General features: G+C 30.8%; 1 protein-coding gene across 1 annotated transcript; it reads right to left on the reverse strand.

Annotated features, from left to right (window-relative positions):
* Positions 1-1,123: 1,123 nt before the first annotated feature.
* On the reverse strand, positions 1,124-13,033 carry LOC139526774 (uncharacterized). The gene is made up of 4 exons (XM_071321942.1): positions 12,940-13,033; positions 9,515-9,605; positions 4,173-4,355; positions 1,124-1,394 (listed from the first exon to the last, which is right to left on the reverse strand). Exons 2-4 carry the CDS (start codon positions 9,588-9,590, stop codon positions 1,225-1,227), a joined length of 429 nt encoding a protein of 142 aa, XP_071178043.1. The 5' UTR covers positions 9,591-9,605; positions 12,940-13,033; the 3' UTR covers positions 1,124-1,224.
* Positions 13,034-13,564: the final 531 nt, after the last annotated feature.

Consider the following 13,564-nt stretch of genomic DNA (forward strand, 5'->3'; position numbering starts at 1 on the left):
AGAAAAGCTTTTAAGTACTTGTTCAGCTGTGACGATCTTTTGATAATCAAAAGTATTATCTTAAATTCTAACATGACGTCCTTCAAACGCTTTGAGTATATTTTTTTCTTTCTATATATGCATCATCAGACAGAATAACCTAATGAATAGAACACAATCATTAAATATTCTGATCAGACGACTTTTCTTACGTTTTAGGATGTAGTTCAAGGTGAAATCTTTCGTGAATTAAGACATGGACATGTTGTATGTATCGGTCAATCATTTATTGATATACCGATTTAAGTCGTTCTTGCTCGTGTCTTTGTGTATTAAAGAGCATTCAAATTAATACAATTATCAATTTTATCTATATAGTCTGTTGTATGTGAATATTATTGGCATATGTATACAAGGAATATGTACCATGTGAGTCTGGCAGTTTTGAGAATATATTGCAATTTACATGTACACTTGAAGTTTTACACCAGGATGTCATTAAAAGATTCAATGAATTGATAAAATTAGTGCATCTCTTTAGGTATGCTTCTTAGATTGACTAACAACCCATGGCTTATGACTTCAATAAATCCAAGTTTTTATGACCCCGAATAAATTGTCACCATTTGGTGATAAACATAGCAGCTGTTGACCATTAAATGGAGTACTTCACCGGTTGAACTGTTATGTAATTAAGAAATTAGCTCTTCCTTATTTTAAAACATATAATATCAAAAGACTTTTTCTACGTAGCCTTTTAAAATTCTTTCAATGTTTTCATAGTTTTGAAAAGATAATGGTTTTAACCACAATTGTACAGATATTCATTACACACTTAATGTTTAATTGCTTATGTTTAACACAGACATGACATTTTTTGTTCTGATTTTTCACTTCTGTCATTTATATATTATCAATTTATAACAGTTTTTAAAAGCTTGTTTGTTTAACAGAGTAGCGAAAATCCGAAAGACTTCATCTTCATTGTCTTTGAAGTCTAAACAAAACTTTAGTACAATTTAACAGTTTGAAACAACTTTAAACACTAAAAAAAATCAATCATATCATACCAAACGAGATGTTTTTTTATGATAATTCGGACTAATACACAAATAAATTTACATCAATTAGAAAATCAACGAAATGTGGGTTTTTATTTTAATAGATTAATTTTCTTTCATTCATTACAACAATAAAAAGAAAAGACAACAAAATAGTTTCTTTTCCAAAGGTTCCTTTTTTATCTTAATCTTTTTGTTTTAAGGTTTTTTTCCCTTGACACATCCACCTATAATTTTGGGCTGCTTTTGTAGATGCTATTCTATTTTCGTCACTACAATGGCAGAGGTTTGATCCATCTAAGCAGTCAAACCCGGTACCAACTTGATAAACGGTTCCTCCATAACTGCAAGTTCCTATTTAATGAAATGAATATACATACAAAATGAATGAATAACATAATGTAACGAATCAAATCTACCTACAGTCTTAAGACTAGAAAAAATAAAACCATCATAAAGAAATGTCACCATGTTTACCAGTAAATCACACTTAAATTGATTTTATAGCGATTAAGATTATTAAATCAGGTTGACACCTGTACCCCTTTTTACATTTTTACCTATCATATCTGTTGTTTTGTTCACTCATCGTTGCCAATATAATGAAATTTTATGCGACTGTCATCATACAGCTGGGTGTTTTGCTAGCTTTAAACCAAGGTGGTTTAATACACCGTTTCCTACATAAGAAATTGCCTGTACTTAGTCAGAAATATGATAATTGTTATCCATTCGTTTGGTGTTTGAAATTTTGATTTTGCCATTTAATAAGGAATTTTCCGTTTTGAATTTTCCTCAGAGTTCAATATTTCTAATCATTTTGCTTTTTAAACAAGATCAAAACATTATTTCATTAATTAATGTGTAAAACTTGAAAATACCATATTTACAACCTATGTTAAATGATTAAGACCGTACATTGACCTATGATGGTTTACTTTTACAAATTACAGACAGGGATGAAGTGTTGTCTCATTGGCACTCATACCACATGTGATGTTAGTTGGTTGTAACATGTATCGCATACAATTTATTTTAACTAAATACAAAAAGTAAGAGCAATAAGCAAAGAGGGTGAAACGAAAACAAAAGACAAAATGAAAAACAACACTATACAAAACATTGCACCAAAAATCTTGCGAAACATAAACCCACGTAATACAGAGGTTGAAATTAAATTGTAAAAGAATATTAATATTCCTCCTCTAATGCCACATATCTTGTTGCTAATTAATGACAACTAAACATTTCTTGACTTCACCTCCTGAACTGTGTATGTGATATGTCATTTTAAGGATTTTCCTGTTAACAAAACATTCTATTTTGGGAAAAACTAGGGATTTTCTTATCCCAGGAGTAGATTACCTTAGCCGTATTTGGCACAACGTTATGGAATTTTCGGTCCTGAAAGCGCTTCAACTTTGTACTTGTTTGGCTTTTTAACTGTTTTGATATGGGCGTCACTGATGAATCTTATGAAGACGAAACGCGCGTCTGGCGTATAAAATTATAATCCTGGTACTTTTATGAGCCACTTATATAAATTGAAAATCTCTATTTGGTTGAAATTTTAAGGACACATTAACATATAGTGTAATGTGTGTTATCCGACAAACTGGGGGATCAGAAAAAAAATATGTTGGATTAAACAAGGTATCAGCTTTGTCTGCAAGGATAGGCATATTTTGAGACCATAAAAATGTGTCGATAAAAGCAGGATGTTGGAATACTCAGATGTCGGATTAGGCAGATTACCCTGTATATGATTATCAAGGATTACATTTTTAGTAAGTGTCTTTGGAGTATTTTTTGTGGTTCTGAATGATCGGGTATTACCTGATTCCCTCACACAACAGTGTACCCAATACCGTTTCTGTTTAACTCATTACGTTAAATATTCGAACGGCATAATTTCATTTGAGAATAAGATGGAAGTGGACACATGTGATACATGTAGCTAATAGATTATTACAAAATTTAGTCAGAATAGACTATATATCTTTTCATTGATTAGCTTTGTTCTGATTTTAAAAGTTTGATCTTATTTATGAGTTTTTTTTTTAATTTTTACTCATATATACAGTAACACTAAATACTTGCATTATGAATTGATTGTTTAATCTTCAATTGGGTCTTGTAACATCTATGATTAATTTTGTTATCTACTGAAGGATTATACAGTTCTAAGAAAATTAAGCGCTTTTTATGTTCGTTTTTTTTTCTATATTATCATATGTAACCTTGCCCATTCATCGAAACTACAATTGTTTACACCTGTCCTAAGTCAGGAATCTGATGTTCAGTAGTTGTCGTTTATTGATGTGGTTGATAAGTGTTTGTTGATTTTATATAGATTATAACGCTGGTTTTCCCGTTTGAATAGTTTAACACTTGTCATTTTTGGGGCCCTTTACTAGTTTGCTGTTCGGTGTGAGCCAAGACTCCGTGAAGACCGTACTTTGACCTATAATGGTTTATTTTTGATGAATTGTGACATTGGCACTCATACCACACCTTCTTATATCTATTGTTGTCTTTTGTCTGTTGTTTATATTTTAATCTTTTTTTTATTTTTTGGAGATGATGGTAGATCGTTCATAATATTTGTTAACATTTAAATTCAATTCTATTCGACTAAGGGCTTTTTGACTTTTTATTCAGACACCTATCGTTCCGAATAGGGTTTGTTATCATCTATGCGACTTTTTGATAATCTGTTTCGTTTGATTGAAATCTTATTGGCATTATATGCACACTTTCCTATATTTCGATTTACATTTATATCCAATAAATGTAGAATAATAAGTAGTTTCATTTTTATACTGACTATATCATGTGGAATATCTAGACGATCCCGTTAAGGCGAGTTGAGATATTCCACATGATATAGTCAGTATCAAAAAACGAAACTACCTGTTACTCTGTTTATCGGTAATTATGACGTCACACAATGTATTGCCTAATATTTTCAGTGATACAGCCAGTAAGTTGATACTCGAAAATATTAGGCAGTAAAATCAAAGGGAAAATATACCAATTACCGATAAACAATACAAAATAGTAAAGATAAAGACCACATGTCGGAAATCAAATTTATAAATTAAGCGAGAATATATGGAAGTTTGAACTGACCTTCACAGTATAGACATTTTAGATTCTTAGGAACTAATGGTGTTGCACATGCAGTTGGAGGACACTTGAATTCTTTACAATACACATATCCTTGTTCTTGTAAACAAAACCGGTCACCATCTGTAAGCACAGGTTTGATTTCCTGAACTGTATACTTAGTACAGTCTCCATATATTTCACTTCCTGAAAACATACATCAATTAACGCATGTTAGTACAAAAAGTATGAATGAAATACATAAAAACGCATAATTAAAAACTACCAGAAACAAATATCACACATTATTGACGTTCATTTTAGTCCCCTAGTGCGATTGATTATGCAATGATGGCAATATTTTCCGAAAGTCACAGGTCGTTGAAAGATCTAAGGTAGCAATACACAGTTAGGAGTTTAGTTTCGCATTATGGCCCCTGTGGATTTTTCAAATAGGAAACTTATTGTGAAATAAAATTCATTTTTAGACAGATGAGTGTTAATTTAGCCTTCAAAGGTAGTTTATAAGAGCATCAAGATTATTTTTTACATGTTTTATGGGCTGTTTTCTGTTTGACAGTCCGTATTTTCAAAGCTAGACCGGCCATCGGTCCAGAAATTAATGTACTGTTTACAAACACTCTTTTTCTACACGAAGTTTTTGACGCAATTTTACAAAAAAATTAGATGAAAGACATATGATTTTCATTGGATTTGCTGAATGATATATGTACACAGTTTCAGAAAAGGTATTACTTCAAGCAATTGAAATTCTACTTTTAGTCAAATTTTGGGGAAATCTGTGACATCTTTCCCCCCTTTTTTGCAATATTTTATAACAAATAAATGCAGATTGTTGCCATGGATACACCAAAAAGAAATTATATTTTACCATTTTATATACTGGAAATAAAATCTATGAAAGATTCTGATTACATACATATGCCCATATATGACACAAACAGTAAGCCTGATATTGCAAGAAAGCAATGAAAAGGGAATGGTAAAATTCATAAGGGCTAATTTTATTATTTTTTCCTAACTGTTTATTGCTACCTTATGGCATACTTACCAAGCTCAGAATTGTATAATTTAAGACTTTTCATGCCACAAATCTATTGATATTTAGATTCAAAATCAACTTCTGAGTAAATTAAGTGTTTAACAATGACAATATGTGTCAATTTTATTGTTTACAGTCCTTAGCAACCAAAATTAGACATTTTGACACTAGGCTTATATTTGTACTCTATCGGCTTAACGCTTGCTTCTGATGGATTGGGCTGCATGTAGTAGCACAAGTATTGAACGCGTTGGTTTTTTTCTTGCGAATATATCATATTATTGTTTTTATCAAGATTTCATGTTACATTTTGGCATATATTAGATGTAAAGTTAAATCAGATGTAAGAAATTGATCCCCATCACCAAGTTTTTAATCAAGTCTTTGGTATGCAATAAGCATAAAGATTAACATTTTTATGATTAAAATTGCTCAATTTTGTACAATGGTGCATCATCAGAGATCTTATTATGATATTCAACATTAAAAAACTGCCAAAAGAGGTACAATTTTTAAGATTTGGCTAAACATTGAGGTAGAGACAAGATTTTACACTTTGACTTGGCACCTTTCTTAAAATCAGTTTTTGTCGCGTTTCAGTGTCAACTGCTAACCTTCATAAAATATTCATTACTCAACCAATTTTCAAAAATAAAAGGCCAATTTACTCGTTTTAGCTAGCAGAACTCAGAAAATAAGTTAAAAGGGAGAATTTGTAAAAAATATTTACTATTAAGGTAGCAATACACAGTTAGGAGTTTAGTTTCGCATTATGGCCCCTGTGGATTTTTCAAATAGGAAACTTATTGTGAAATAAAATTCATTTTTAGACAGATGAGTGTTAATTTAGCCTTCAAAGGTAGTTTATAAGAGCATCAAGATTATTTTTTACATGTTTTATGGGCTGTTTTCTGTTTGACAGTCCGTATTTTCAAAGCTAGACCGGCCATCGGTCCAGAAATTAATGTACTGTTTACAAACACTCTTTTTCTACACGAAGTTTTTGACGCAATTTTACAAAAAAATTAGATGAAAGACATATGATTTTCATTGGATTTGCTGAATGATATATGTACACAGTTTCAGAAAAGGTATTACTTCAAGCAATTGAAATTCTACTTTTAGTCAAATTTTGGGGAAATCTGTGACATCTTTCCCCCCTTTTTTGCAATATTTTATAACAAATAAATGCAGATTGTTGCCATGGATACACCAAAAAGAAATTATATTTTACCATTTTATATACTGGAAATAAAATCTATGAAAGATTCTGATTACATACATATGCCCATATATGACACAAACAGTAAGCCTGATATTGCAAGAAAGCAATGAAAAGGGAATGGTAAAATTCATAAGGGCTAATTTTATTATTTTTTCCTAACTGTTTATTGCTACCTTATGGCATACTTACCAAGCTCAGAATTGTATAATTTAAGACTTTTCATGCCACAAATCTATTGATATTTAGATTCAAAATCAACTTCTGAGTAAATTAAGTGTTTAACAATGACAATATGTGTCAATTTTATTGTTTACAGTCCTTAGCAACCAAAATTAGACATTTTGACACTAGGCTTATATTTGTACTCTATCGGCTTAACGCTTGCTTCTGATGGATTGGGCTGCATGTAGTAGCACAAGTATTGAACGCGTTGGTTTTTTTCTTGCGAATATATCATATTATTGTTTTTATCAAGATTTCATGTTACATTTTGGCATATATTAGATGTAAAGTTAAATCAGATGTAAGAAATTGATCCCCATCACCAAGTTTTTAATCAAGTCTTTGGTATGCAATAAGCATAAAGATTAACATTTTTATGATTAAAATTGCTCAATTTTGTACAATGGTGCATCATCAGAGATCTTATTATGATATTCAACATTAAAAAACTGCCAAAAGAGGTACAATTTTTAAGATTTGGCTAAACATTGAGGTAGAGACAAGATTTTACACTTTGACTTGGCACCTTTCTTAAAATCAGTTTTTGTCGCGTTTCAGTGTCAACTGCTAACCTTCATAAAATATTCATTACTCAACCAATTTTCAAAAATAAAAGGCCAATTTACTCGTTTTAGCTAGCAGAACTCAGAAAATAAGTTAAAAGGGAGAATTTGTAAAAAATATTTACTATTAAGGTAGCAATACACAGTTAGGAGTTTAGTTTCGCATTATGGCCCCTGTGGATTTTTCAAATAGGAAACTTATTGTGAAATAAAATTCATTTTTAGACAGATGAGTGTTAATTTAGCCTTCAAAGGTAGTTTATAAGAGCATCAAGATTATTTTTTACATGTTTTATGGGCTGTTTTCTGTTTGACAGTCCGTATTTTCAAAGCTAGACCGGCCATCGGTCCAGAAATTAATGTACTGTTTACAAACACTCTTTTTCTACACGAAGTTTTTGACGCAATTTTACAAAAAAATTAGATGAAAGACATATGATTTTCATTGGATTTGCTGAATGATATATGTACACAGTTTCAGAAAAGGTATTACTTCAAGCAATTGAAATTCTACTTTTAGTCAAATTTTGGGGAAATCTGTGACATCTTTCCCCCCTTTTTTGCAATATTTTATAACAAATAAATGCAGATTGTTGCCATGGATACACCAAAAAGAAATTATATTTTACCATTTTATATACTGGAAATAAAATCTATGAAAGATTCTGATTACATACATATGCCCATATATGACACAAACAGTAAGCCTGATATTGCAAGAAAGCAATGAAAAGGGAATGGTAAAATTCATAAGGGCTAATTTTATTATTTTTTCCTAACTGTTTATTGCTACCTAAAATACCACCCATTGTTGTTTGAATTGAAATTCAATCATAAATTCTAGACATACACCCCCTTCCCCCTCAAAAAAATGTATCTATTTTTAAAATCCATGTAAATTACATTTATACTAGTATTTAGTTTGTAAGACAAAGCACCTTTACGGTCACGATCAATCTAAGATCCATCAAATGTATTGCAGGAAAATATACGTTTACGGTTTCACCTTATCAAAGTTCTACTGATATGCCACGAATAAATGATTTAGACACAATAATATTGATTTATCCACATATCAGATTAACTTGTTAGAATTTCGTGATAATTTAATTAAGTAGTTGGCATATAGATAAGTTAAAAGCAGACAAAACAAGGGAAATGTTTGATAGTAATGGTATTTCTATGCATTGACATTAAATGTTGCAAATAAGACCCACAATGAGTGACCAAACAACTCATAAATTGACAATAGATCTTAGGGCATCAGTTTATAATCGTTTTCCTTTTCCTTTTGAAAACTACATGTAGTTTCATATTTTTGTATCTAAATTCCCGGATTATTAACTGTTTTGTTACATTGTATTGCAATGCTTATAACAATATGCAAGGGTCAATGTTTACTTTTCTACTAGTTCACATTCTATTTTGATTTTAAAAAGAAGCAATATAAATGAATATTCGGCTTGGTCGTTTACACTCTGTTCAAATGAGAACATGCATGGTTAGATATTTTTATTGCTTATCGGTCGAGTGCTTTGACTAGACGCATGATATCATAAAAATTATACTTAGACATGTACTTATTGTCATTGGATGTTTAGCAACAATTATTCAATGAACTAACGCTTAGATTTAAATTATAAGATATGTTTTGGGATAAACGTGGATGTTGGATCGTTCAACCTTGTCATTATGAGACGGTACAACAAACTTCGGGGAAGTAACTTTGTAAAAACCAGTTGAACGCTTTAATCACGATCTCTTGAAAATATTTAGATTCTCAATGATCAAAATAAGTGTGTTTGTCTAACGGCTATATACTTTTGCGATTAAATGAGTGGTTCAGGCTTTTGAAATTTTATATTTTTGTCAAAGGTTAAAGATATTATTTTGTCCAAATTTTATTTAAAAAAAATAAAATCACAAAAATACTGAACTCCGAGGAAAATTCAAAACGGACAACCCCTTATCAAATGTCGAAATCAAAAGCTCATACACATCAAACGAGTTCTAATATAGAAAATGGTGAATTTAATCTGATTTTATATGACTAAACCTCTCACTTGTACGATAGTCGCATCAAACCTGCCAAATGAGTTTTAGTCAACGTGTCCCCTTGATCGAACATAATTGTTTTCTGATCTAAGCTAAGGCATTACTCAAATGTGACATCTATTAAATTTACCTTGAGCAAAATGAAGATTCCACAGAGCTTTCTATTTTAATCATAATGCATCACAATATTATACATTAACGATAATGGTTTTAAAGACAAAATAAGAAACATATTTACCGGAAGCTGGTCCCATCATACTGCTCATGTATATCACAGCAAGAACATACACAGGAGATAATTTTCTTTGTAGCATTTTCAATTTGAACTTCTGAAAAATGACCAAAAATATTATGTTGAAATCCCTCGTACTTTACTTAAAGAGTCAAGTAGTCAATTGCCCTTTCTGATTTAAAAAATAACAGAGTACAGAATTTTCGACATTGTTAAGAGTCATGTAATGCCATGTCAAACTGGTAAAGGGGAACTTACTGTCATGTCCCATTGAGACAATTGTAACCAATTTTGACGAATATGGAAGATAATACCATAAGAAGTTTATCCCATTTCCGGATTGCTGAAGAACGTGTGATTCAAAGAAAGGAGAAACCTATTTGGTTAGATGAAATACAAAATTATTCCCGATTCCATTTACACTATGCGTATAATGCATTATGTATACCTTAAGGTGTAATACCACCAAATTATGGTATGTCACATCCGGTTGTATACGTAAATAGGTCAAAAAAATATTCCCATGCATTTGACAGTTGTAGGTAATTAATCCTACATTGTTTTGCATTAAAACATATGTCTTGGGTATTTCAAAGCACCATCTTCTTTTTTATTTTGGGTTTCTATAGAATATTTTGTAAACTTGAGGTAACATGGTTTCTATAGAATATTTTGTAAACTTGAGGTTACATGCTTACAAACGCTTATACACAGGTTTAAATAAGGGGAGACATTTGATTGGTTAACTTCAAGGTATAGTTATTTTCTTATATGCAATGAAATGTTATGTAAAATTGTTTCTATAGTACTGGACAGGATAAAACTTCACTCATGCCAAGTATTTCTCTATTTGAAACAAAGATAAATTCTGCAGAATTTTTTGAAAAGTGCAAATTAAACAAAGACTAATTGTGAAAAATCAATGGTAATATTACCCTTTTTTTCTCAAGCTACAATTTGCATCAATATGAAACATTTTATATCGATTTTACATGAACAATCATCAATATATAGTAAGAAGCTAATAAAATATATACAAGTTAATCTGTGAAATGAAATGTTATTTCTGTAATACTTAAATTTTGTTTTGATTTTAACATGAGAAATGGAATAAGAAGTTATTGTGACATAAACTCATTTTTCTACATGAAAAAAAAAAGTTTTATAATAGCACTGCCCTATTTTGCTTTTGCCTATTTTCAATTTGAATTCATATTAATTTCCGTTAATTTCATGTGAATTTCACTTCATAACGTATATTCTTTCTTTACAATTTCCCTTCGCCTGCATTTTCACTATGCTTATATACAATATGAAAAGAAAGTCATATCATTGGTTGTATTTTGATTGTTTAGGACGTTGTTAGCCAATCACAGCGATTTAGTGTGAGCTCTTTACTTTATATTCTGAAACAGCGAATTAGATACAATGATATATTTATACAACCGAATTTAATGTCATTTTTTAGTAACAATATTCAAAGAAACTATGTCAATTGGACATTCTTTTATTCTTTAACTGTGCTTGAATTTATGCTTGGTTATATTTTTGTTCGCTCTGGAGATTCTGTCTATCTTAAAAGTCGGAAATTGAATGGTGACAAACTGTGCAACATTTTTTGCGGACCTGCTTCTGTATTGTTGTGACTTACAATTTATTTCCGATGCGAAAACTCTGTGCGTTAATCAATGTTCTTACCATAATATACCTGACAACAGTACCGTAGCTATATCCCTTTGCCAAATCAAAGTTATATCCTATATGAAAAAAGCCTTTTCAACACAATGATATAGTAAATCAAACTACAAGAACGCAGCCATTCGTGAAGGGAACATGGATAAGTTCCTCTATTAAAATAGCGTTTTAACACAGTAATATAGTAAATTAAATTACATGGACGCACCCATTCATGAAGGAAACACGATTTAGTAAGAAAATTGCTTATCTTTTATATATTTAACTCTTTGGAATCATTATGAGTATAATTATGTTTCGTCTTAGTAAAAATTTGTATTGTGATCAAAATTCATCAATATTTTTTTTCAGAATCGCTAGGCACGGAAAGTACAAATCAAAATTCAACCGGAAAATAGCCCCGCGACAAATATAGTATGTGCAACAAAATCATCGAACGAGCTTCTTATTAACAACATAAGTTTTTTTTAAAGGCGAAATTTAGGCAATAATGGCATATAAATGTAATGTCCACAACAGACAAAATCATTAAGTACTATGCACAATCTCTAATAACACAAAAAATCAAAGTAACATGATATTCTAGTTGTTGACATGAGGTGTGTTATGTTCTTTTCATATTATTTATGATAGTGTGATACTAAACCGTAAATGGGAGGAATTATGCTTGCTTTCATATGATGAAGACATAAATTTTCAATCAGTTTTATTGAGGTCTGGAGCTGGCATTCCAGTGACTGATAATAGTCATAAATACTAAGGCTTTTCTACCTCAGGCATATATTACCTTAGCTGGATTTGGCAAAACTTTTAGGAATTTTGGTCCTCAATGCTCTTCAACTTCGTACTTTATTTGGCCTTTTGAACTTTTTTTGGATTTGAGCGTCACTGATGAGTCTTTTGTAGGCGAAACGCGCGTCTGGCGTATATACAAAATTTAGTCCTGGTATCTATGATGATGTTTGTTCCTTATGTCGTAACTACAATCCCGTTTCACGAATGTGACCTAACAAATTAGACTTTTTGTCTTTATTTGTGACATGTTTTCCTGTTCAGTTGTGTCTGTTTGTTTTGTTCACGCACCATTGTCAATATTATTAAATTTGATGCGATTGTCGTACTATTTGGAGGTTTGGCGCTGTGAAAACAGGTTCAATCCACCATTTTCTAAAATTAAAAATTCCTGTACCTTACGAATGTTAGCATTTGGGTTTCCGATGCGAAAACTCTGTGCGTTAATCAATGTTCTTACCATAATATACCTGACAACAGTACCGTAGCTATATCCCTTTGCCAAATCAAAGTTATATCCTATATGAAAAAAGCCTTTTCAACACAATGATATAGTAAATCAAACTACAAGTTTTCCATTCGTGTTATGTGTTTTATCCTTTGTTTTTGCCATTTGATTAGGGACTTTCCGTTTTGAATTTTCCTCGGAGTTCAGTATTTTTGTAATTTTACTTTTTGAGAATCTATGTATCATCGTCGTTTTGCTTAGTTCTTTTGCAACATACGTCGTGTTGCTCATGTTAGTACAAACCCGGTAATAAATCTATCATCGATGTTTTTTAAGCATATTTTGACAAAATTGAAGCAAATTGACTGGCGATAGCGGAATGTTATTTCTTTATTCCGCTGGAAAGGTGTTTGGAGAAAGGAATGTGGTTTGTTTGTTCTATATTGATCTTATTTCCCTTAAATAAACTTTTGTATTGAAATAAACATGTACTCACCTGGAAGTAGACAAGCGATAATAACCATAACGGTTGTTAATTGAAGGTTACATTGCAAGTGACTCAAAATGCGAGAAAACACACCACTGTCATGTGACTTTGTTTTCATATGAGGCACAATACAGGTTTTTTTACTTAATTTGACAACGATCGAACTGATTGAGACCCCTAAAAAGCCCTCCAGCTATTTCAAATCACAAAAATCTGTTGCAGGATTTTTAATTTGTACAAGCGCTAATTTAAGTGACTGAGGATAACTATTGTTATGCAAGAAATGTTTGAATAATATGGACAGCTGTGACTATTCATTATTTATAAAGAGTATTATTTTTAAACAAACTTCCGTCTTTGTGAAAATTCATTTACACGTAATACAAAAAAAAAAGAACTGCATACAAAAATCTGTAATATGCATATTTTAATAATATTGTGATATTTATTTCTGTAATATATTTTTCATTACATTATTAGATTCAATATTTGCCGATAAATTTATTCGAAAACTTTATAAGTAAGACAAGAAGAAATGATGCAAACAGTTAACCTATAACATATATTCCTTCTGAAAGAATCATTCTATTTCTGAAACATTATTACAAACCGTTTAGGATTGGCAGTGATATAT

The sequence above is a fragment of the Mytilus edulis genome, chromosome 6 (genome assembly GCF_963676685.1).
Source record: "Mytilus edulis chromosome 6, xbMytEdul2.2, whole genome shotgun sequence".
NCBI lineage: Eukaryota > Metazoa > Mollusca > Bivalvia > Mytilida > Mytilidae > Mytilus > Mytilus edulis.